Source organism: Mesoplodon bidens (assembly GCF_964165515.1).
Source record: "Mesoplodon bidens genome assembly, chromosome: 1".
Taxonomy (NCBI): domain Eukaryota; kingdom Metazoa; phylum Chordata; class Mammalia; order Artiodactyla; family Ziphiidae; genus Mesoplodon; species Mesoplodon bidens.
Genome location: NC_138176.1, coordinates 138959334 through 138986149, shown reverse-complemented (window position 1 = coordinate 138986149; position 26816 = coordinate 138959334). Strand labels below are relative to the sequence as shown.

At 39.0% G+C, this 26816-nt stretch overlaps 1 protein-coding gene and 1 long non-coding RNA gene across 2 annotated transcripts in view; one reads left to right on the top strand and one right to left on the bottom strand.

Annotated features, from left to right (window-relative positions):
- LOC308626953 overlaps positions 1-26816 on the top strand; it is a 786846-nt gene that overhangs the window by 376380 nt on the left and 383650 nt on the right. The window lies entirely within an intron of this gene.
- The window catches only part of SCFD2 (sec1 family domain containing 2), a 394906-nt gene that overhangs the window by 219268 nt on the left and 148822 nt on the right, over positions 1-26816 (bottom strand). The window contains exon 5 of the mRNA XM_081252366.1: positions 9730-9979. Within this exon, the coding sequence (XP_081108492.1) occupies positions 9730-9979 (250 nt within the window). The remainder of the gene's footprint in view (positions 1-9729; positions 9980-26816) is intronic.

Genomic DNA, 26816 nt, shown 5'->3' with positions numbered 1-26816 from the left:
TAAGGATCACCCTTCTAGTTACCACAGCAACATCCTTTGTCATTGGCAGTCCTCAAGGTCCAAGGAACAACTTTTCAAGGGAAAGATTTCTGAAATCTTGAAAACTATTTTTCAATTGAAATAGTGCCCCTAGGAGCAGAAATCTGCAGAAATGCATATTTGATGAATTATTGAGGGAAAGCTGTGAGAGGAGGAAAGAATGCAGAGGTGACAGAGTAAGGGAAGCACAGGAGGAGAAATTCTCATCAGCTCCTCATCTTTTACAATTCTCTGTTGGGAAGTGCTTTATATTTTACAAAGAAGACTGACTTTCTACAAGGCTGGGAAAGTACTTGACCAGTGATGAAACATGCTTTGTTTGAAAGACATACCTCTACTAACGTAATACACAAAACGTCTATGCCTTGTGTTGATGGAGATGAAAGTTTTCATAATAAAGTGGCAACCATAAATAACAATAATAATTTTATATGGTCTGTGTTTACCTGAACTTTTTCAAAAGAGGAAAGCTGTCAAAAATAAATCATTGCAGGCTTCCCTGGTGGCGCAGTGGTTGGGGGTCCGCCTGCTGATGCAGGGGACACCGGTTCGTGCCCCAGTCCGGGAAGATCCCACATGCCGTGGAGCGGCTGGGCCCGTGAGCCATGGCCTCTGGGCCTGCGCGTCCGGAGCCTGTGCTCTGCAATGGGAGAGGCCACAGCAGTGAGAGGCCCGCGTACCACAAAAAAAAAAAAATCATTGCAAATACGTTTGTACTCTTGGTTGTAGAATGTGGCTTTGTCTTACTAAGGAGATAAGAGTAGATGTATATGCTTTCCACTGGAAAGTAGACCTGAAAGTACCATAAGCTGCCTTCCACAAGCCATTGAAAATGAATTCTCAGCTCCTTCTCATTCGAAGTCCTCTGTTAGATTTCCACAGGAATGCAAGTGGATATTGGTTGAGAGCTCACTAGACTATTCTTACCTTCAGTGTCCTAAGAACAGTGCTTTCCAAACTGGACCTGCCTTTCCTCATTTATTATCCATGGTTGATCTTAAACAGGGCAAAAGACAAGTGGGAAGGAATAGAGAAGAAAAAACTTAGGAAACAAGATCCCTTAAAATCAAAACTTTTAAAAAGTTAAAGATGATTTTAAAAATCATGGTGCATCAAGAAGGTAATTTGTACATTTTAACCCAATCAATGTGAAGTTCAGATTATTCCAGTTAGAATAACAGGAATCCTGCCATTATTTTATGCCAAAATTTTGGGAATTACATAGCAAAGGAAGCACAACTATGGATCTAGCTAGAAAAATACCATCTTCCTGGAATTTGAGGAGAACTTATGCACCATCCTTTCCACAGAACTGACTTTTCACACTGTAATATTTTAAAGTCCTAAAATGTCTTAGTAAAATTCCTACTGACACAAGTCTCAGTGTCAGTTCCCTGTGCTGGGAAGCTCTTCTCATGGGGGTGAGTCAGACTTGCTGGCTGGCTTTATTTTCCTAAGTTGTCTTCCTAATATTAAACCCAAAATTGCTTCCCAGAATTTTCCATCCAATAGACAGAGTTCTGTGGGAAGTCTACTTCCACTTATATGGTATCTTTACAGAATCTATTTGGAAGGAAAAGCTATGCTACTTCACTGGTAAACTCATGCCAGATTAAAATGTACACAAATGTGATTTTTTTTTCTTTTAGTTAAAAAAAAGTCAAAAAAGGAGGTCACTAGGTCCTTTCCTTTGCTTTCTGACCAAACTGTAGTGTCTAATTTCATCTGCCTAGAGATCTTTCAGATTTCTAGTAAGTATTAGTTAGAGATTTAAACACTTTTCTCTGTAATCAATACCTGAGGCAGTACCTAGTATAAAGATGGCAACCTGGAAGCCTACAGGCTGAATTCTGCCCTTCAGTAAGATCTCTTTGACTCATGCAGTGTTTTAGAAAATGAGCCAACTTTTTAAATTTGGTTAATTAAGAATATTAAAAAAAACCCCTCAGATTCCTGATTTCTTGAGAGACTGGCAATATTAGACTCATGCTCTCCTGGAAACAATTAGAGGATCTCCAGTTTGACACAGTCATCACCACTCCCTATTGCCCCCTTTATTAAGACCAACTATCTTTTGCTAATTATCACTGTACTTTCACTGTTGTTTTTCCAAAACCTGACCTACTTTACTTATTTATATTAGTTGCTGGTCCCTGTAAGCATTTGAGCCTGAGACTCCTATTGCAACTCATGATTTCAAACATTTTTAAAGTATGGGGATATCTTATAATTATGTTTTTGGTATCTGTTACCTAAAAGATACAAAGGAAAAATTCTATAGCTTCAGCAATATCTTTAAATGAATTTCTATTTTATAAATTACATCTACAAATATTTGTATATTTATATGTGAAGAGTAATACTGAGTATATGGATGAAGCACAAAGCACACACAGAGGAGTGAACCTTTTGCTCTAACTCCTAGATTTTCCCAGGGATCCATGAGACAAAGGTTGGGAATCACTGATCTAGTAAAAAGAATTCTGGACTGGGAATCAGGAAACACAGTCTCTAGTTCCATCCTTGTACTGGATAGGCTATTGGCTGGTGATTTGAGGCAAATTAGTCAACCTTTTGGGGCACTGATTTTCTCTTGTGCAAAATGAATAAACTGGATAATTGTTGAGAACCTTTCCATTCATAAAACATAATAATATATGCCTTATGAGTCTTTACACCTATTACAAAAACCCAGGCAACTATGGGACCTCCCAAAGTGTACCTGGGTTTTACCTAAAGACAAAAGGTTTATTAGGGAGGGAACTGCCATGGAAAAAATGGAAACACAGGGAAAACTGCAACTCTACTATTTCCAAGTTTATATACAATTTTATATTTTCCATTCCAAACCATGTTTGAAAAACTAGCAGTATATTTATGAGTAAACTGTCTTAAAGAGAACTCAGCATTATAGATATATTTCATTTGAGCTCAGATATTTGGGGTATAATTTTTTAGGCATATAAGTTTATGGGCTCAAACGTACATATTCTTTTCAGATCAAATGCGATACTGTTTACAAAAGCACTTTGAACACTACAGTATTATCTAGGATGATCAGATATTATAATGCTGTTATTACCTGATATTCCCACCTGACTCCAAATCCTGTGCTCAGAGCCTTTACTCCACCACTGCCGCCCCCAGGGTTTCTATGCTTAGAGAGAATAATGCCAGATACATAGACATGTTCAATGAATACTGATAAGTTTAAAATATTTGTGCTATAAGTCCAATGATACTAGCACACAATAGTCTGTTTTTTCAGTATATGTTATAAAAGAAAACTAATACTATAACTGCACCCGGGGAATCACTCCATCTCACAGTATATTATTTTGCCTTAGAATTTCCTCTGTCAGGGAAGCCTATAATAATAACTGCAGCAAATTCAAGTTTCTTACGTAATGCCCATTCTCACCTTCTTTCTTTTAACAGAACCCTGACTTTGTTCATGACCAATATGTGCCCAGTTAAAATATTCATCAGATGCTCTGGTAGCCAGAGGTGGTCATGAAATCCAGTTCTAGGCAACGATTACAAGTCTTCTGGGTAGGACCTCCAGAAAGCTATGGTTCCCCTAATATAAAAAAGGGCAGACACCACTAGTATATTCCTTTTACTTTCATCCTTCCTCCCTCCTTGCCTAAAGCAGGGACACAATACATGGAAGAGGAGTGTCCACCTCATGACCATGATGATGAAATATACTGACAGGAAAAAAAGGAAGAAAGGGAGGAAGGAAGGAAGCCTAAAGGAGTGTGAGTTATGCTGCCTGTCTCTGAACTTCCTGCTGAGAAAAAACTAAATCCCTATTTATTTTTATTTATTATTTAAGCTAATCTTGTAAATTTTCCATTACATATATCCAGGTACAATCCTAATATAATACAGAAATTGATAATCCCAAATTATCAACAGGAAGTAAACTAAGAATCTAATAAATATAAATTACAGATTCTGTGGTATTATCATGCCTCTCTCTTGAACCACAGAGTTTTTAGATATTTTGAATCTTTCATTCCCTAGCATTACACTGAACCTAACTAAATAGATCTAGCTCTTATTGACCTGATCTTTAAAGACATTATAAAAATTCAGGGACGTAGTTAATGAGTAATATAAAAATTGTTTACCAAAAAAATTGTTTTCCACGAGTTGTGGGTGTTAAAAACCATATGCAACTTTTGTTTTTCTTTGTTTCCTGATTCCAGAGCCTTCTGACCAACATACCTTAGAGCACTGATTTGCCCTTAATAGTTTACAGGTGTGCCAAGCTGCTGCTTCAGTTCACAGGTCTGGCGGGTAGGGCCTGGAGTGATCAAGCCCTTGCTACTGCTTGCCCCTGACCACACTAGCCTGTCCACTTACCTCAGTAGACTATGCAAACATTCTTACTGCCTGTGTGCAAAACAGCATGAAAAAGGCTGGCAAGCACTGCCCTATATGACAGCTAGATGTCATCAAAATAATAACAGCAATGGAAAAAAAATTACCTATTACAATACTCTATGGATCAAAAATTAGCTCTCACACATCACATCATTTTATTCTCAGCAAAATCATGAGTGGTCAATAGGGCGCTTATATTTATTATCAAGGTTCAGAGATGGTAATGTGCCCACTAACACACATTGCTAGGAAATGACAGAGCCAGGACTTTTGAATCAAGGATTTCTGCTCTAAGCCTATGCTTTTTCTGACATAGCTCCCTGTATGATGATAGTCCACATTTGCACAGATCTTTGAAATGAGTGTTTTGATTTCATACTCTGAAGAAAGTTCAAATGGTTTTCCTTTGTTTTCTCTTGTGACTGCCATGCAAATACTAACATATATGGAAACTGATACTCTCTTTGAACTTAGCAGGACTGAGAAAGCACAACACTAAATGACACATTTAGGCCGTACCAATTTTCTTTTTACATCTCCCATCCCTGACACCCTGAGAGCCAACCCTTGTCATTTTGTGTGAGTAGAAAAGAGAGTTTTCACCCACCACTCTCCCCAATAGTACCTATTAAAAAGAAAATAATACGTTGCTGTTGACTATGCTTAAGTTTTGCTTTGTTTTGCCGAACACAATTTCTCATTGCCCTTTCCATAAAAGGGAAGAATAGAGAGAAATGAAAGAAACTATCAAAAGTAAATTTCATTTTTAACATAGAAAAGGAAATATGAATTTTAAATATCGGGTAATTATTGTCGAGAGGTATTATTGAAATAAAAGGAATTTAAGTTTGCTACTCCTGTTTTAGAAAGCTAGACAACCAATAGATTTCAGTGACTAGATATAATATTTTAATTTCTTTATAGCAATGGAGAAACAAAGAGGATACATGCACCAAAATAGGAGGTACGAGGAAACTCCTATAAGTAGCTATTATAGACAGATTCAAAAGCACAAGTAATATCTATAATATTAACCAAATATTAATTCACTGTTCAGAAAGTGAGCATGCATGGCATAACACAATAAGTTTAAGCAAGCATAAGTTACAGAATACAATATGCAGTGGTTACGGAAGTAAGCCTGTGGCAGGTTTAGAATTCCATGTATAAAGACAAGGGCGTGAGATCCAGAACAACTAGGTTCCAATCCTGGTTCTATCACTTAGCAGTTGAGTGATGATAACATGCTTAATTTTTAGTACAGAAGAAGTATTGATTTCTTGATTCTATCAACAGTTAAGATTAGTAAAATTACAGCATTGTATAAAAAGTAGAATTCTTATCTTGATTGCTTGTTTTCAATAGTACTTTTAAACTAAATCTCATCAACCACAAAATGTCCACAAGACATAAAGTAATTTCTGCCACCCAGTAGCAAGTAAGCTGAGATTATAAATTGGAATAACATAAGTGCAACACTGTGGGAAAGTTCATGGTAAAAGCCAAACTAACCTAGTTCCATGAAAGGCTAAGCACATTCGGAAGGCAATTCAATTCTTCCAGTACATACTGCGTATTCCATCCTATTCTACAAGACTGAGTCACCACTGCCTCAACACTATCCTATTACTCCTTATCCTGAGATGTAGATTAAACATTCTCTTCAGCAGCTAACTGTAAACATAAACCCTACTTCTCAGGACCCGTGACTTTTCAACATACTTAATAAGGGGCATGTCTATACTGGCCAAGTAAAAATCTACCATCAGAAATCAAGTCCTTTTGGTGTCCACAAGGGTTGATCAATGCATGTGTGTTCCACTGGCAAGTTGACTTACATCAAGTCTAAGTAGCACATCTTATCCACCCTGTTTGGACTGTACATCCAAAGCTAATCTAGGGCATTCTCCACAGAATTAGAACAAAAAATTTTACAATTTGTATGGAAACACAAAAGACCCCAAATAGCCAAAGCAATCTTGAGAAAGAAAAACAGAGCTGGAGGAATCAAGCTCCTGGACTTCACAGACTATACTACAAAGCTACAGTAATCAAGACAGTGTGGTACTGGCACAAAAACAGAAATATACATCAATGGTACAGGATAGAAAGCCCAGAGACAAACCCACACACATATGGTCACCTAATTTATGGCAAAGGAGGCAAGAACATACAATGGAGAAAAGACAGCCTCTTCAATAAGTGGTGCTAGGAAAACTAGACAGCTACATGTAAAAAATGAAATTAGAACACTCCCTAACACCATACACAAAAATAAGCTCCAAATGGATTAAAGACCTAAATGTAAGACCGGACACTATAAAACTTTGAGAGGAAAACATAGGAAAAACACTCTTTGATATAAACCACAGCAAGATCTTTTTTGACCCACCTCCTAGAGTAATGAAAATAAAAACAAAAAATGAACAAATGGGACCTAATGAAACTTAAAAGCTTTTGCACAGCAAAGGAAACCATAAACAAGACGAAAAGACAACCCTCAGAGTGGGAGAAAATCTTTGCAAACGAAGTAACTGACAAAGGATTAATCTCCAATATATATAAACAGCTCATGGAGCTCAATATCAAAAAAACAAACAACACAATTAAAAAATGGGCAGAAGACCTAAATAGACATTTCACCAAAGAAGACATACAGATGGCCAAGAGGCATGTGAAAAGATGCTCAACATCACTAATTATTAGAGAAATGCAAATCAAAACTACCATGAGGTATCACCTCAAACTGGTCAAAATGGCCATTATCAAAAAATCTAGAAACAATAAATGCTGGAGAGAGTGTGGTGAAAAGGGAACCCTCCTGCACTGTTGATGGGAATGTAAATTGATACAGCCACTATGGAGAACAGTATGGAGGTTCCTTAAAAAACTAAAAATAGAACTACCATATGACCCAGCAATCCCACCATTGGGTATATACTCTGAGAAAACCATAATTCAAAAAGAGTCATTACCACAATGTTCACAGCAGCACTATTTACAATAGCCAGGACATGGAAGCAACCTAAATGTCCATCAACAGATGAATGGATAAAGAAGATGTGGCACATATATACAATGGAATATTACTCAGCCATAAAAAGAAACAAAATTGAGTTATTTGTAGTGAGGTGGATGGACCTAGAGTCTGTCATACAGAGTGAAGTCAGAAAGAGAAAAACAAATACTGTATACTAATGCATATATATGGAGTTAAAAAAATGGTACTGATGAACCTACTGTCAGGGCAGGAATAAAGATACAGACACAGAGAATGGACTTGAGGACACGAGAGGTGGGGTGGGAAGCTGGGGCTAAGTGAGAGAGTGGCATGAACATATATACACTACCAAATGTAAAATAGATAGCTAGTGGGAAGCAGCCGCATAGCACAGGGAGATCAGCTGGGTGCTTTGCGACAACCTAGAGGGGTGGGAAAGGGAGGTGGAAGTGAGGCTCAAGAGGGAGGGGATACAGGGATAAATGTATGCATATGGCTGATTCACTTTGCTGTACAACAGAAACTAACACAGCATTGTGAAGCAATTATACTCCAATAAAGATGTATAAAAAATAAATTTTTAAAAAAACCAAAGCTAATCTAGGTAGGAATATATACTTTGTATTATAAAATAAGATGTCTCCAAAATTTAAAGATACACTAAAATTTCCACAAATTCGTATTTTTTTTACCTTCAACTGCTAACTTTACAAATTTTCCTAATATAAACACAAATGTACAGAAGTGTTTTTAAATGTGAAATCACATTTAAAAGCAAGAAAATGCAATATCCTGAGCAACCATAAAACAGAAACCAATAAAGAATGAAATTCTGGGTCAATAAACACCTTGAGCAAATATCGAATGAACACTGACTGCTTGACCTCAATTCTCAAAATAATATAGTAACACACTAATGCTGCAGAAAGCTATCCAAACACCCTCGTTAAAACACACCATCTTTGTTGTCTGTTTCTGGAATTATGTGTGTTAAGAATAACTTCCAATTATACTCTCCTAGTGTTCAAATTGACTTTGAATCAAATCACTGTTCTAAGCTCTATATAAACCATATTAAGCCTTTCTAAGTCAATATTCATTTATAGCCAAACACACACATGGAATCACACTCAGTGCTGTACCCTAATGAAATGGGAACAACTCCTACAAGTTTTCCTTACGTAGATTTTAAGTTGGCAAGCAGGTTCTGTACTGGGCAAGGAAACGTTTCATTTCTGTGGGAAGTTCATTCGGTTTCCATCTTGTCGGGGTTTCATTTTCCATGACCAGACACAGGAAAGGTCAGCAGTGGGCACAAAGTAAAGCACACATGCACGGATGCTCAGGTGGACAGAGACACAGACTGCTTCTGAGAAAGCTGGGTGCTCCCCTGAGGGAGGCAGGACAGGGGACAGGAGGAAAAGTCAGATGATATGTAACCTCCCTCAGCTGAGCCTTCCCCAGTGGAGAGGTCTACATGCACCCACACACACATATCCATGAATGAATGGCAACCTGGTATGTTTTTAAAGTATTTACGTTTTACATGTAAGTTTTAATAATTTCTCACTCTCAAACAGGCCCAGGCTCAATCCACACTACTAGCAATAAGCTTTACACAAAATATAAAGAATATTGAATTTGATATGAAACAACACAAATGAATATCTCCGTAAGTTATATCACAGTTCTTACTAGAAGTGAAAATGGTTAGATTTTAGGATATTTAATTATATACTTCCCCCAAATCAACAGCCTACTTTACTGGGATGTTTGGGGATTATTTTGGATACTACCAACTAATTCAGATTCAAGATGAAATATGAGAAGTCAAAATATGAAGCTATTCTTGAAAATGGCAATTTTCATCCTATAACATTGTACAACATCTTAGGGAAACAGGTTTTTTCTTATTGTTTTTAAGTTTGAAATGACAATCTCAAAGAGAATATGTCAACAGAAATCCTTTGAATAGGATGGATGCACATCATTTTATTTTTCCTTAAAGATATTACACCCTGTGAGTATTTTGTTATTTTAACAAGGCTCAGGCTCTAAGAATATGAATACTGACAAGCAACTAGAAGGTCATTTCCCTACCACTACTGGAACAACAACAAAAAAAAACCTACAACAAAAACCTCTAATCCGAAAGGCTGGCTAGCATTCATCAGGCCTCATGAAATTCTGAACAACTCCAATGAAGATGGTTACATCCCATTTCCAAATGCCTTTATTTTTAAATCTGTTTTCTGTATCGGTGACGTTTATGTCCTCTATTTTTGTTAAACACTCACCTGTGACTTTTTGCAGCAAAGGTGACAATTCAGACTCCTCACAAAAGACTTGAGCCAACGCTTTCTTCACTTTTTCTTCACCTTCACCCAGGTCTTTGTCCACTGAGAACTCTCCACTGACAGAATAAATATATATCAGGAGGACCAGCAGCTCTTCGGGGCTGTAGTCATCATTAGTCCTCTGGTTTGAAGGCTTAATCATGGGAAGCAGCTGATTTAACACAACAGACATTGTCGACTCCCCAATGCTCTGAAATAAAAGGGGGGAATAGGCACATATGTCAGTCTTGTACAAAGACGTAATTTATGCACTACATCAGCTCAAAGATAGCTTGCAAACAAGTCTGTGATGTTCACTGACTAGATTGCTTTTTATTTGTTTGTTTCTTGTCCTGGAGAGAATACTGCAGGAAATTTGGCATTAGAGCTGTTGTTTTGAAAGATCTAGTTCATAAAATGGCTGGTCAAGTTGCATACCCTTTTCTATTATCTTACATATTGCTTAAAGAAATAAGAAATAAGAGCCATGTATAAGTATTTCAGATGCTAGAAATTTTAAATAAAAATAATATATTTGTAACATATGATTAAAAATAAAAACATGCCAGCACCTATATGCTGACATTCCTTCAGAGGAATTACTTTGGATTTTATAGCATATTCTTTTAATATTCTTTAAGGTGGCAAATATTAGTCAGAATAGATTTTCTTTTTATAACAATGAAAAGTCATTTTCTGCTAAATCTGGTCAAACTGCGTAATGACACTTCAGGATATCTTTGGGTTAGTCTGAAGATAATTCACATTTAAAGTTTAAAAAAAAATGTGCTTTTAGATATTCCACCAATTTCCTGAGTGATATTTAGCAGAGAATTTCAAAATTCCTTTCATGTGATAAGAGCATTGCATTACTGAGTTAGCTGCATAACTTCTAATGCACTATGCACATTTCTAGTACAAATTCTGAGGTTTTTGGTGAATAGATAAATCCCCATTTTAAACAATGTGATTTAATTCTACTTATAATCTAAAATAACCCTGTAAAATAAAACTCAACTATGTGTATTTATATTAAAATCAGGGGCCAAATGATCACGAGTTACAACTTTCATGTTATTCATTCAGAAGCATTCACTGAGCATCTACTATGTTCCAGGTACTACTCTGGGTCTGGGGAAGACAGCAGTGAACGAAACAAATCCCCTGCTATCATAGAGCTTACATTCTAATGGGGGAAAACAGACAATTTAAAGCTAAGGAAGTAAAATATATAGTATTTTAAATGGTGGTGAGAGCTACAGAGAAAAATAAAGCAGGAATGAAAGATGGGACTTAAGGGTGTGTTTATGTTGGTAAATATGCACTATTTTATTTTTTGATTTTTTAGACCATAGTCTTTTATTTATTTATTTATTTATCTCTCTATCTATCTATTTTTGGCTGCGTTGGGTCTTCGTTGCTGCGCGCGGGCTTTCTCTAGTTGTGGTGAGCAGGCGCTACTCTTCCTTGCGGTGCGCGGGCTTCTCATTGCACTGGCGTCTCTTGTTGCGGAGCACAGGCTCTAGGTGCATGGGCTTCAGTAGTTGCAGCACATGGGCTCAGTAGTTGTGGCACACTGGCTCTAGGGCACACAGGCTTCAGTAGTTGTGGCCGCGGGCACAGTAGTTGTGGCTCACGGGCTCTAGACCACAGGCTCAGTAGTCGTGGTGCACGGGCTTCATTGCTCTGCAGCATGTGGGATCTTCCCGGACCAGGGATCGAACCCGTGTCCCCTGCATTGGCAGGCGGGTTCTTAACCATTGCGTCACCAGGGAAGTCCCTGGTGACTATTTTAAAGAGGAAAAGCCATGTTAAGAAGGGAGTATTGGAATAAAGAAAGACCTATAGAAACTCCCTCTCTCTGAATGAAGTTGATGGCAAGCAGCTGAATGTGGTTCTGTATTGGGACAACTACCCAAAATGAGCTTTTCAAGTCATTTCCACACCTGGGAAAATCTGGACATATCATCTCAAGGTTAAGGTTCATAATTACATTTTTTGGTACACGAGAAACAGCTGTTACCATTTATTTCCACTAAAAATCTTGGATGTTCACAATGTACCAAACAAAAATAAAATGAAATGACTAAAGTACAAAAGGAAAAGAACAGAATGGAGATTTTACTGTTATGTGGTGACAAGACATGGTTTATCAAGTATAAACATACCCACTTCTCAAAGGAAATGGCTGAAAGGTTTGAAGGCATCCTAGGACTGTCCTATGGCCTCAGAAGTCTCTTGGGAGGAACTTTCAAGTGTTTGTTCTTTACTTTAAAAGCTGCTGGAAAGCAATTTAAAAGAAAGGAGCTGTGTGGCTGGCTTGTTAAAAGAAGGGCCATGGGGGCTGCAGCTTTCGCTTTTTATTTTTTACCCTATCACCAACTCCTTGGATGACATTAAACAGATTCTTTCATTGCTTTATATCCCATTTCTAAAATGCAGGTGTATACATCAAGTATCTGTCCTATAGGAACCCTGTGATTCTTTCCCCAGAGCAAAAAGATTTTTTTTTTTTTTGCGATGGTTATAAAAAGTAAAACAGGGCAGGGTAATCATCATAGTCATTTAAGAAGATTCACTCGCTAACATCTGGCCATCAGAGCATCATTTTCAAGTTGTTGATCTGTCACTGGAGAGCAAAATCCCTCCTCAGTGACACTGCAGTGGACTTCCATTGGCTAGCTCGTACCTCTGCACACCAATTTGTAAAATTACACTTTAGTCTGCTTAATGCATCCGAAGAAGTTAATAACTGAGCTGAATACAAAGCCAAGAATACTGATTAGTCTTAAAGAGGCATTAGATATTGTGGAAGTAAAGAGATTCCGTTTCAAAAAGCCAGATTCCAATCTTGACTGTTCCACTAGCTAGTATTTTAACCTCTTTGGATCTCAGTAAACTTCTTAGGATGTCTTCATCTCTAAAATTACATGATCGGACTAGAGGGTGACTGAGTTCTTAAGTCATAGTTACGCTAAGATCTCCATTTTTACTTTCTTCTCCCCCTACCTTAAAAAATTACCATTGGTGGTAGAAGGCAGTGAATCTCGCTGTTCGCTACACAGCAAAATATATCAATAAATACTTGAAAAAGAAAAGCCTTCCTATAGAAAGAAATGTAGATGCAGAAATATTGTAGATATGTGTGTAACATGGGCTGATATACGTTCACGTATTTCCTAACTCTGTCCACTGAGAAGATCTAGAAGTAGTTACATCCCAGTAGCAATGAGCACTCCAGTGGTCAGATCTTAGTTTCTAGTATCATTCTCCAATAATAGGAACCAGAGATCCTTGGAGAAATGGCTGATTCTAGGGATGGGGCAGGGAAAATACAAGAAGAACCTGGAATATCTTGTAGTGCCAGAAAGTTAGGAAGTCCTTAGAAAACAAACAAATGGGGGCATGTCAAAACGACACAAGAGACAACTGGAAGACCTCCCAGTGGTCAAAGCTGGAACGATTTGCACAAGAGAATAATTAAAGTAGTAGTAGTAATGGATTATAACCCGAAGTATAAAATAAATATGCATCACTCCACACTGGTATGAATAAGTGGTTACATTAATGTAGGGGAAAAGAAATATTCCTTAACAGAAGAATTCCAAATAACTTACCTACATAAGATACTTCTCCTCCTGGAGACAGAACTTAATCGCCCCACCTCTTAAGTGTGAGCTGAACATGGTGACTTGCTTCTAAAAAACTGTGTATGTAAAGGGGAGGGAGGAGTGACTTTACCTTAGTCAGAGGATCAAGGTTAACATCACCAGTGATAAGTCACATTGATATCACGTGTCCCAAACATAATGTGTTGAGAATGGCACTTTACTTTTGCAGTATTCTTCTCCCAAGCCCATAACCCCATGACAAAAACATCAGATAAATCCTAATTGAGGGACATTCTACAAAATGCCTGACCAGTACTCCCTCAAAACCGTCAAGGTCATGAAAAATAAGGAAAAAATGAAAAACTATCACACACCAGATGAGACTAAGGAAACATAATGACTAAATGTAATGTGATATCCTGGATGGGATCCTGGAACAAAGGACATTAGAGAAAAACTAGTGAAATCAGACAGAAGTCTGGAGTTTATAATTAATAGTAATGTACCATGTTGGTTTCTTAGTTTCGACAAATGATTGAGGATACACAATAGTGTAAGATTTTAACAGTAGGGTGAGGGGTATACAGAAATTCTCTGTATTATCTTGGCAAGTTTTCGATAAATCTAAAGCTATTCTAAAATAAAACATTTATTGGAAAGGGAAGAAGAAGGGGAGGGGAGGAAGGGAAGACAGTAAGAGACAAAGCCACGTACATTTTGATCTCTTTTCTGTCAGACTGAAAATTCCAAGACAAATGATTTCAGCTCAGTATGAGGAAGAACTCCTACAACCAGAGCCAAGGTAAGAGACTGACTCAGGAAGCAATGAACTTCCCATCAAAGCAAAGGGAAGCAGGGTGATCTGGCAAGGATGAAGCAGAGAGAATCCCACGCCACCTTGGCTTAGAAGGTGAACTAGACCTTCCTAGTGCTATCCATAAAAGCATGACTCCAGACTGGATGCATACCCATCTTCTGATCTTCTCTGCTCTTAGAATGAAACCTCAACAACAAGGAAAGAAAACATCCTAGATGAAACTTCCTAGACTGAAACTTTTTTAAAGGTAAAAGAAAGAATCTGAGGTGGGTTAAAAATGAGGAGATGGGAGTAAGATTTTATGCCTGGGTTTGAATTCTGGCTGTATCACTTACTAGCTGTATGACCTTGGGTAAGTCTCAGTTTTCTCATCTATATAAAATGGAAAGAGTATCACAAAGGCCTGAATATCAAGCAGTCCCAAGCCACAGGCATTTTCATAATACTGGGACGACTGCTTAAACTACTGTTTAAAATAGAGTAACCCCACAACGGGACAGTCTTTGTAAGGACTCAAACATAGGGGGAGGCCCTCTTTTCTGAGGGCTAATTTTAAGGAAAGCACTTTCCCTTACATTTGAGGATACACAATAATAGTTTTTGTTTCATAAGGTTATTCTAAAGATTTAATAATAGGAGTCACAAAGCACAGTGCCTGGCACATAGTCCCTGATAAATACTAACTATAACTATTGGGTTGGCCAAAAGGTTCGTTCGTTTTTTCTACAAGATGGCTTTAGTAGCACTTAGTTTTCTTTAACTTCATTTGAAACAATTTTGTTAGACTGTATGTGACAGCTGTCATATCAGCACACATTTAAAAAAGACATCAAATTTGGTGAATTTTTGTGTAGCCATTTTGATATTGAAGATGGAAGAAAAAAAGCAACATTTTTGGCATATTACGCTTTATTATTTCAGGAAAGGTAAAAACGCAACTGAAATACAAAAAAAGATTTGTGCAGCATATGGAGAAGGTGCTGTGACTGATCGAATGTGTCAAAAGTGGTTTGCAAAGTTTTGTGCTGGAGATTTCTCGGTGGACAATGCTCCACAGTTGGGTAGACCAGTTGAAGTTGATAGCGATCAAATCAAGACATTAATTGAGAACAATCAACATTATACCACACGGGAGATAGCCGACATACTCTAAATACCCAAATCAAGTGTTGAAAATCATTTGCACCATCTTGGTTATGTTAATCGCCTTGATGTTTGGGTTCCACGTGAGTTCAGCGCAGGAAACCTTCTTGACCCTATTTCCGCATGAGATTCTCTACTTAAACATAACAAAAATGTTCCATTTTTAAAACAAATTGTGACAGGCAATGAAAAGTGGATACCGTACAATAATGTGGAACAGAAGAGATCATGGGGCAAGTGAAATGAACCACCACCAACCACACCAAAGGCCGGTCTTCATCCAAAGAAGGTGATGTTGTGTATACGGTGGGATTGGAAGGGAGTCCTCTATTATGAGCTCCTTCCGGAAAACCAAACGAATAATTCCAACAAGCACTGCTCCCAGTTAAACCAACTGAAAGCAGCACTCAGTGAAAAGCATCCAGAATTAGTCAAGAGAAAACTCATAATCTTCCGTCAGGATAATGCAAGACCTCATGTTTCTTTGATGACCAGGCAAAAAAATGGCACAACTTGTCTGGGAAGTTCTGATTCTTCTGCCGTATTCACCAGACATTGAACCTTTGGATTTCCATTTATTTAGGTCTTTACAAAATTCTCTTAATGGAAAAAATTTCAATTACCTGGGAGACTGTAAAAGGCACCTGGAACAGTTCTTTGCTCAAAAAGATAAAAAGTTTTGGGAAGATGGAATTATGAAGTTGCCTGAAAAATAGCAGAAGGTCGTGGAACAAAAGGGTGAATACGTTGTTCAATAAAGTTCTTGGTGAAAATGAAAAAGGTGTCTTTTATTTTTACTTAAAAACCAAAGGCACTTTTTGACCAACCCAATACTACACAACTACTACTACTACTTATTGCCTACTACCCCACTGACTCCCTTCTTACCCAGCAGAAGTGATTAAGATGTTTGGTAAGAGAATGAAATACCTTCCAGGAATAAGAAGTTAGCAGTCTCAAAGGAGGCAGGAGCGGCCTACAAATACTGGATGTGTAACCACATCTTGGAACTTAACTGCAAAGTTAGTCAAAGGTTAAAGGCAATATAAACATTATTAAACACTGCCATTAAAAAAGCACACACAGAGTAAACCACAACCAAAGGGGAAAAAATGGCTTCTTTATAAAGTACCAGGGATTAAATTTCTCATTCATTTTGATATAAATGGGCTTACTAGTAGGAGGTGGAAGACTGGAGCTGTGTCTGGAATGACAAAAACTTTTTTTAAAAAAATTCTGCAGACTGGGGCTTCTGTTATTTTTGAATGAATCCCCAGTAACTCCATACAAAAGGCCCTCTGTAAAATGCATGTTGTCTTTAGAAAAGCCAACTTTGGGGCTGAATTAAGACACCTCTGCAAAGTCAGTCAGTCTCTGTGCTGGCGACCTCTGCAGGCATGAGGTGTAAAGGGGCCATATGCAGTGTGGCTGCAGAGAAGGCCGGCAGCTCCACACCTGTTCCTCTGGAATGCAGAACCTGCAGACACTTAGGGGAACTCTAAGCCACTCGAAAGTGCTGCTCTGCAGAGACCCCATCTCTACAATTCCTCCAAGCTTCTGCTCAGTTAGCGGGTGCAGGCTCAAGGGATGCTGTCAGGGAGTGCCTAAGGCCCTTCTGCCCCAAATATCACTTGTGTTAATGGCCTTTGCCATTCTTGCATTAATACTTGCCACAAGGCCTTAAATTCCCATAACTAAAGCCACTCTGCTTCTTTGGGGAATGGGCTTTACATGCCCCAGGGAAAATGCAAAAATGTAACTTGGTGTGTATTAAGGATCATTAATTGCTGCTCTCATGCATTCATCAACAAATATTTATTGTGCACATACTATGTGCCAGACACAAGATTCAAGGAACTTACAGGAGAGTGGGGATAGGAGCAAACAGTCATGATGATGCAGTAAATAAGTGCTTTAATAGAGGTATTCATTTACTTTGGAAATACAGCAGAGCAACATCTAAATCCTCGAAGAGGTGGTACCTCAATTGAGTCTTAAACAATCAACATCTAATATCAGGGAGGAGCAAAGCTCTGAGAAATGAGTGATGGGATAGGATCCTTCATTCCTTCCTTCAACAACTATTTAATGCATGCTTACTAAGTGTGTGGTAGGCAGAATAACACCCCCTCAAAGAGACCTACACTCTTGTCCCCAGAACCATAAACATGTTATATTATATGACCAAAGGGACTTTGCAGATGTGATTAAAGTTACAGAACTTGAGATGGGGAGATTATCCTGCATTATCTGGGTGGGCCCAATCTAGTCATGTGGGTCCTTGAAGTAGAGAACCTTTCCTGGCTGTGGTTAGAGAGAGACGCAATGATGAAAGGTCAGAGAGAAGCACACTGCATGTTTTAAAGATGGAGGAAGGGGGACATGACCCAAGGAATGCAGGGGGCCTCTAGAAGGCAAGGAAACAGATGTCCCCTTAGAGCCTCCAGAAAGGAATGCAGTGCTGCCATCGCCTTAATTTTAGTCCAGTGAGACCAGTGTTGGACTTCTGAGCTACAAAATTATAATGTAGTAAATTTCTGTTGTTCTAAGCCACTAAGTTTGTGGTGATTTGTTACAGCAGCAATAGAAAATTGATGCAAGTGGTTTATGTGAGATAGGGCATGTGAAGCTCTGCATCAGGCCCATAGCCCAGTCAGAGAACCTGGTAAAAAGTAGGGCTCCATAAATATCTGCCCAATGACTAAACAAACAAGCAAGAGCAAGCATGAATTGGTTCCTGGGTGGTACGTATTCCATCCGTGCCACTAGGGAACCAGTGAGTGCCTTCAGGGTTGTCATAGAAAAGGAAGGCACAGAGACACACCAAATTTAAAATTTGCTACTTAATAATTTGCTCCCTAATTGGCTACTTAAATTTGCCTAGAATTAGTCCAAAATCATGCAATTGCAAAAGCCAATATTTATCAGGCTCAGGATAATCATATAGGACAGTGAGTTTCAAAGTGTGAGCCACAGACCTGAGATCCCAGAGACCTTTTCAAGAGGTCCACAAGGTCATAACTATTTTTATAAAAATATTAAGGCTTCCAACACCTGTTCTCCTCAAGATTGAGGACAATCAAAGAAAAGGGGGGATCACAACTGGCCAGGAGGTCCCTCGGGTACAAATTCTTTCCATGTCCCCCGTTTCTTGTTTGTAGGAAATAGGCTTCATTCAGCCTCCTTGACCTTCCCTGAGTTCCAAAGGGCAGGTTCAAAGAATTACTAATCAGGGAAGGGAGGGAATACAGAAACAAGGGAGAAGCAGTCAAGAAACAATAGTGCAGCCTTGGGTAAGGGTCCTGGTTCCTCCTCAAAGAATATACATAACAATATCTTTGAACTCTTCTGCAGAACTAAGGCCTCCGCCCAGGTGGAGGATGGTAACTTCAGGCTGAGCACAAGATTCCTGGAGCACCACCCTGCTACCTACCTCCCCACCAACCAATCAGAAGAAAGTCACACACCCTGCAGCCCTCATCCCCAACTTTGCCTATAAAACCTTTTCCCGCAAAACCATCAGGGAGTTCAGGGTTTTTGAGCACAAGCCACCCGTTCTCCTTGCTTGGCCCTGCAATAAACCTTTCTCTGCTCAAAAAAAAAAAAAAAAGAAAGAAAGAAAAGAAAAAGAACAAAAAATACTAAGGTATTCTTTGCCTTGTTGACATTTGCACTAACAGTACAAAAATAATGGTGGGTAAAAGTGCTGGTACCTTAACACAGGTCAAGGAGAGAGGCTCCAAACTGTGATAACATTGCATTTTTGAGCACTGTGCTATGTATTCACAGTTGGAATTTTTTAAAAAGCCAGTTTCACTTAAGAGTGCTCTCAATGAAGCAGTGAAAATTATTAATCTTACAAAATCTCAAAGCTTAAATAAATGTCTCTTTAATATTCTGTGTAACAAAATAGGAACTATGCATAAAGTGCTTCTGTTATATACTAAAGTACAATGGTTATTTTGAGGAAAAGAATTCGTGCAAGTATTTGAGTCATAAACTGAATTGTTGCTCTCATGCAATATCATTGTTACTTGAAAAAAATTTCAGATAGAGAAATTATAATTAAAACTTGACAAACAATTAAAATTTGACAAACATTTTCTCAAAAATGAACAAAGTGAGCCTGTTTCTTCCAGGAAAACAACTGACATATTTATTGCCAATGATGAAATTCTGGCTTTTAAATTAAAATTCAGTTTTTGGAAAACTTGTATCTGCCACTGCCAGATTCTCTATACTTAAAGACATCTCTGACGACATCTACGGTGACATTAAATATGTGATTTTTTTCTTTGAATTGCACACTGAAATGTGTCAACGTTTGGAAGATCTGCATACTTCAGTGAGCCAATGTTGTACAAATGACCCATGCATGATGTAAGGAAATCAGGCATAGGCAAAAGATCCATGCAAAATGCAGGATAGACAAGTGGATTTTAATGTAAAAGAGTACAGAAAGCTTACTGATATGCTTTCCAATTCCACATTACAAATTACCTTTAAGAAATTACTACTTGTAGAGTCAACGTATGGTATCAAAACACAATATGTGCAAACATGAAAAGGCGATCAAAATATTCCTCCCTTTTCCAACTATGTATCTGCATGAGGCTGGATTTTCTTCAAATATTACTTCAACCGAAACAACATATGGCAGCATATTGAATGAGGAGGCAAACACAAGAACCCAGCTGTTTTCTCTTCAGGGAGACATTAAAGAGATTTGCAAAACTATAAACCAATGCCATTCTCACTCTTCTGTTTGTTTGTTTTGGGAACACAGTTCTTCTTCATAAAATGTATTATTTATGTTAGCTTGTAACAGGCTTGTTATTATTATTATTATTATTATTTTATTTATTTTTTTGCAGTACGCGGGTCTCTCACTGTTGTGGTCTCTCCCGTTGCGGAGCACAGGCTCTGGACGCGCAGGCTCAGCGGTCATGGCTCACGGGCCCAGCTGTTCCGCGGCATGTGGGATCTTCCCGGACCGGGGCACGAACCCGTGTCCCCTGCATCGGTAGGTGGACTCTCAACCACTGCGCCACCAGGGAAGCCCGGCTTGTTATTATTTTTAAAGGAATTGATAAATAAATATTTTAAACTACTCTGTTTTAATTTCTACTATAGTAAAAACTAATATTTACTGATTTAAGGATGTCACATCCTAAAAAGAAAGCTCATTATTTTCTACAGTCTTTCCCCCTTCTCATGCAACATAGGTCCTTTAAATCAGTGCTTCTCAAAATTTAATGTGCATGTGGATTACCTGGGGCTCTTGTTAAATGCAGATGCTAACTGACTAGGTTTGGGGATAGGGCTTGAATATTCTGTATGCCTAATAAGTTGTCAGGTGATACCAGTGCTGCTGGCCAGTGGACCACATTCTGAGTGGCATCTGGACTGGATCACTCAACAATTTCTAGACTGCAGTGTGTATGGGAAATAAACCATCCTGTTTGAGTCACTGTATTTGTGGATTCTCACCTTAATCTGAATACTGACTAATATAACTCATAAATCTACATCTCCAGCCAAATTTCTCTCCTTTTCTTGCTGCCCATACAGTCAACTGCGTATTGGACATCTCCACTTGTATTGAATATATCTCATCTGCAAATATAATTCAACATGTCTAGAACTGATATGAAGATTTTTACCCCACTATCTGGTCTGCAGTCTGTATACCATACTGTTGTGTGACACTATCATTCTTCCAATTGAACAGGACAGAAACTTGGAGTCTATCACAGCTTTCCCTCGTCCCTGCCACATCAAATCAGCCACCAAGTCCTGATGATTTTATATATGCCTTCCTCTACCGCCTAGGTTGCAACTACTATTATCTCTAGTCATGATTTATCTCATTCTGAACCAAAAATTTGATCTCCTTAAAGTTACTTCATGGTTTCCACTGTCTTCAAGATAAAGCTTTTATAGGACACATGCATTTCTTATAGCTTTGTGGCCCTAATTAACCGTTCAGCCTCATCCATCATGAATCCTTTCCTTACAGGCTACATTTCAGTTTTGCTGAACTACTTGCATTTGCCTCTGTGCTTTTGTACATGCTTATATCCCTGCCTAGAATGTTTTTCCCTCCTTTCCACCTGGTCTCACAATTCAACTAAAACATTATCTCCCCTGACTTTCCCTGTGTGTTAAGTGCGCCTACTTTGTGATCCCTGAAAAGTCTCTACTTCCCTCTACCATGGCTCTTATCACCCTGAATTTAATTGTTTATTCATTAAATTGTTTATTCATTAAACATCTAGCCCCCTTCTAAGACTGAAAAATTCTTGATGGCAAGAAACACATCTTACTCCTAATGGTATCTCCAGCTCAGTCCTTTGAACATAGCTCAAAAGTATACTCATCTCTACAATGAAGTAGTTGACATCAGAAAAAGAGAAATGAACATTTACAAGGATATAATTATGATTATTTCATTTAATCCTCCTGATTACCCTGTAACATTGGGCATTATTATTTCAGAGGAAGAAACTGAGGTTGAGAAAGGTGACTTGTCAAGCACGTCAGCTGGTGAATAGTTGAGCTGGGATCCAACTTAAGACTGTCTTTCTCCAAAACCTACATCTGATCCACTATACATTTCCTCTCCAGTGCTTCCCAGTCAGAGGGAAATCAGAGTTTGTGGGGAAGGGGAATACAGAGCCTTGAGACAGGCTATGATGCTAGGATTCTGACTGGGACAAATCACCAAGGGAACTCAGCAAATGAGATAAATCAGACAGAGCAAGAGCAGCAGTAGACCAACTTAGCATGTCAGAGGCGATCTACTGACTTGCAGATCTTTAGAGTCCCCAAGTAAGGTAGATGACTGGCCCCAGAACCTCATTCAAGGTTAAAAATCTCTGGTGGAGGGTTATGTACTTCCAGTCACAAATGTTAAGGCAGAATTTATCATTCAAGGTGTTTCCATGCCATGTTTACCCTACACCCCTAAGCCCAAGGGACAGCTGGCTGGAGCTCAGGGCAGCCAGTGACACTGGGCCAGTGGCCTCCAGTCCTGTGTAGCTGTCAACCCAGTGTGTCCTTTACAAACAGCATAATTTTCTATGTATACCTACAACTATGTAAAAAAAAGGATGGGACATGCTGAAGAGATATGAACAAAAAGGAATCAAATCCTGAAGTCATCAAAGAGGGTGGAAATGGTCTCCAGGAGCAGCTAATTTAAAGATGGTAGATTGGGGCCACGGCATGGGCTTCAGATGAGAAGCAGCAGGAATAGGGTCGTAGATCAACGGTGTGGAAGTTGAACAGGCTCAGTTCCCTTAGCAAGAGAAGTGAGAAGAGGGTAAGACACAAGACAGAGAAGGGCAAAGGTCATTCAGGGCCACATAGCCCATTGTTAGAACCTTTGCTTTTCTTCTGAAATGAAAGGGGTTTTGAACAGAGCAACGGTATGATCTATGTTTTAAAAGGCTATCACTCAGGTTGTGGTGAAGAGAACAACAGACTTTAGAGAGGCAAGGGAAGCAGAGAGGCAGGTGAAAACAATCTCAATAATCCAAGCAAGAAAAAATGGGGCTTGGACTGAGATAGGCACATAGGAGGTGGTGTGAATTGGTTGAATGTGGAAATACTTTGAAGCTAAAGCCTGCACAGTTTACTGATGGATTGAATATGAAGTATGAGAGAAACAGAAGAGTCTAGAATTATTTCAAGGTTTTTGAAGAGGTTCTGAGTAGGAAGAGGTGTTTCAAAGGAGATAACAGAGAAGGCAGAATTGGAGTGAAATGTATGAATAGGACAGATACAAATATTCCAGAAAGGGGGGTGGGTGTCTGAGCTCAGGACAGGCAGAAAGGGACCAAAATGAATGGCAGGATTCTGGAGAGAGCAAAATAATGTCATAGACAAGAAAGTTGGAAGAATGTATCAGAAGACAATAGAATAAGCAGACGTAAGGTAGCACAATGAGGCTGATCTCAAAGTATGAAAGTGTTTCCTAAAATTTATCCCTCTAAGGAGCACTTGGAACTTGCTGGCATTCTGTGTCTGTGGAGCAAACAATTCCCTGGCACTGGGAAATGGTGAGATCCTCAGCGGAAGTAAAGACAGATTCTACAAACTTTCTCTCCCACTGAAAATGCCCATGAGAGAAAACCTGTAGTAGAATCACACAATGAAATAGTACACAGCAGTGAGAATGACCTCCAATTTCATAAAACAACAATATGGATGAATCTCACAAATAAAATGTTGAATGAAAGAATCCATAACAAAGAACATATTATACAATTCCATTTATGTAAAATACAAAAGCCAGGGAAAACTATCTAGGTTTTTAGAAGTTCCTACCCCTTGAAAGGAGGGAGTAACAGGGAGGAAGAAAAAGCAGGGCTTCCAGGGTTGCTGGTCATACTGTATTTCTTGACCTGGGTGCTGATGACACAGATGTTTTCAGTTAGGAAAAATTCATTGAGTTGAACTTTTCTACAGTATTATATTTTACTTCAATAAAAACTTTCAAAAATGCCATTATACCTGGCCACATTTCCTGCATCCTGGGAAGAACAGAGCTATCTACTTAGAGTTCTTATTACAAATTAGCATTTACCCAAAGCAAGAGCAGGAAAATATAAGAAGCTTACAGGAGTTATCAAATTATCTAATTTGACTGCACTTACCTTCAGCTATGGGTAAAAGCTAGGGCCTTGATTTCAGAGAAAGATGGAAAGAACAACTTTTAAAGGCTGTTCATTTTAAAACACACATATGTTTCAGGAGGGATAGAGACTTTTTTTGTAATGTTTTTTCCCCATCTCTTGGGAAATGATGTTACGCTGTGCTTTCAAACAGAACTGCCAAGTTTAAGAGGCCCTTTTCTGTACACAGGCCAGCTGGGCCATAAGTTGCATGAAACGAGGGACAAGCTACTTCTTCAGAGAGCAGAACAGAATACCACAGGGAGTTGGGGACCGTGCATCCAACAAAATCTCCAGCCATTTGTCTTTATCTGGCCACCTTTAATGATTTAAGAGCCCTCTCTGCCATGTTATCATCAATCAATTACAATGATTGAGCAGTATCTAAAAAAACCAGAGTTTTTAAAATGCAACTATCCGTGACCTAAATTTCCTGCTGGTTCTGTTGGCCCCAGGTTAGGCCAGTTTGTCTATCATCAAGGGAGCCAATAAAAATAATAAAAACAGGTCAGTGCTGGGCTTTCTGAAGCCTGTATAAGAATATTCACACTCCTCCAATCAGCGCCAAGTCAACGTGTCCACTCTTTGCTTGAGCTCTCGATAAATTCTGTTCTTACTAATAAAATATCCCATAGAATGTATACATTATCTAAAAATCCATTTTTTTTTCTTCCTTGCTTGCTTGCTTTTTAATCTGGCTAAGCAACAATTTAACAGCTCTTAACAGGCAACTGAAAATGATGTCATTTTGTTGACTCCAGGAAAGGAGTTACATTTTGGCAAATTAGGGGATACATGAGAAGATGCAAATATAAATTTTAGCTATCTTAATGGAGAATGTGATACTGCACTTCAAAGCCTGTGACAGAATTTGAATTCCAGGATCCATAGAGCAAAGCAAAGACTACTGAATGGGGAGGAGACAGAAAAATGTAGGGCAGGGTGGGAGGGAGACGCAAGAGGAAGGGGATATGGGGATATATGTATACCTATAGTTGATTCACTTTGTTATACAGCAGAAACTAACACACCATTGTAAAGCAATTATACTCCAATAAATATGTTAAAAAAAAAAAAAGTGCAGTGCAGGCACGGGTAAAAGAGGCCAGCTTAGAAGTTGCCTGTGAAAACCACAACAATTATCTTAAGTATTATTTCAAAACATTTTGTATCACTTGACAGGAAGTAAGAAGGAAAGGGCGCTGTACTGTCCAAGGCCTCAAGCCCCCTTACGAAAGTGACCAGCAACACAAAAATTCTACTCAGTAACAAAGCACCATTCCTCACATCCACGACCTGCCTGCAGAAGCCCGTGAGCTGGGTGGCAACCCCGACCATAATCTCAGCAGGCTGGGCCATCTTATTCAGAAGCAAATCTGGAACACTCTCTGCTCCAGAAGGGAAGTTTGGACAAACTCCAGAAGACGCCTAAATGCCAGATTGGAGACGCAGAGGCACAATCGTGAAGGCAGCCAACTTGACTTGAGTGGTCTCTCCTTTCCTTTCTCTGACTTTGCCCCTCCCTTTCTCCACCAAGTACTCAGAACTCACTGGCTTCTTCCTAGCACCAGTGAATGAGCCATTCCTGCTGTAAGAAATGAATGATTGGATGGCCAAACTCTTCCAGGAGGATTCTGCATTTTAAAAGAGGAGAAGAAAGACAGAATCTAAGAGCAAGTGAGATGACTCTTTAATGATTTAATTTCTGGTTCAGTGGTAGCTGGGCAGCAACCACCTGTCATAGAAAGTCTTTCTAGAGCTCCTCAAATAACATTTTACAGAAATTAACTAAATGCCCGAGTACAGATTCAGAAGTAAGTATCTCATTTCCTTAAAGAGACAGTGTGAAAGGGTGTGATTTACATCCCACTCTACCACTTAAAAGGCATTTAACATCTCTAGGCTTCGAGGTCTTGGTAAAAAGGAGGATAATACCACACCCCTCACCAGACTTTTAGCTCAGACTCAGACTTTCATGGAATATCAATGAGATGAGCACTTTATAAACTATAAAGAAGTTTGTACTTGCTTTACTACTACATTTATTACTACTTTACCACGTTCTTCACCAAAGCCATATTTCTATTCAGACAGAGGCCTGGGGTCCCAGATGTACTTATGCACCTCCAAAGATTCAGCTGCGCACTGCCCTCCACCACCTGGACTTGGGCACTTGTTGAGCGGTGTGCTTACACCACTGCTACACTGCCTCATCTCCACACTGTCAATGCTCTCAGGCTCCCTGGGCACAACTTGATGGCTCCTCATCCCTGCCTAGTGGTGGCCACACCAGCAACATGCCCACATCCAACCCAACTAGTCCCGTGGAAGCTCTGGCCTCCCTCTTGGTCATCCTGAGAACACCATCTGAAAGAAAGGGCAGTTAACCTTCCTTATAATAAACTTTAAGACCAATGAAAGGCAGGGGGACTGGACAGAAGTGGCATAAAGTCTTAACCTAGCTCCTCCCCTGCAAACAATTACAAGCAGCAAGAGTGCTACATACAGCTACAACCAGCTGTGTTTCTTGGGGGACAACGGCCAGCTCAGTAATGTACCCTCTTGTATCTACTTTACTTGCTTCCTTGACTCATTTTCCTTTTCTCCTCAGTATTGCTGCTCTGCAATTCCACGTTCTTCCCCTTTTAAAGCATTTTCATACAACTTTTGCCTCAGACTCTGTTTCCTAGGAAAAGAAGACAAAGATAATTAGAGAGGCCGCAGAGATGAAGTAGGCAATAGAGGGTCTTGATATTGCTCAAGTGTTAGGGAGAGAGGGAGGGAGAGAGAGAGAGAGGG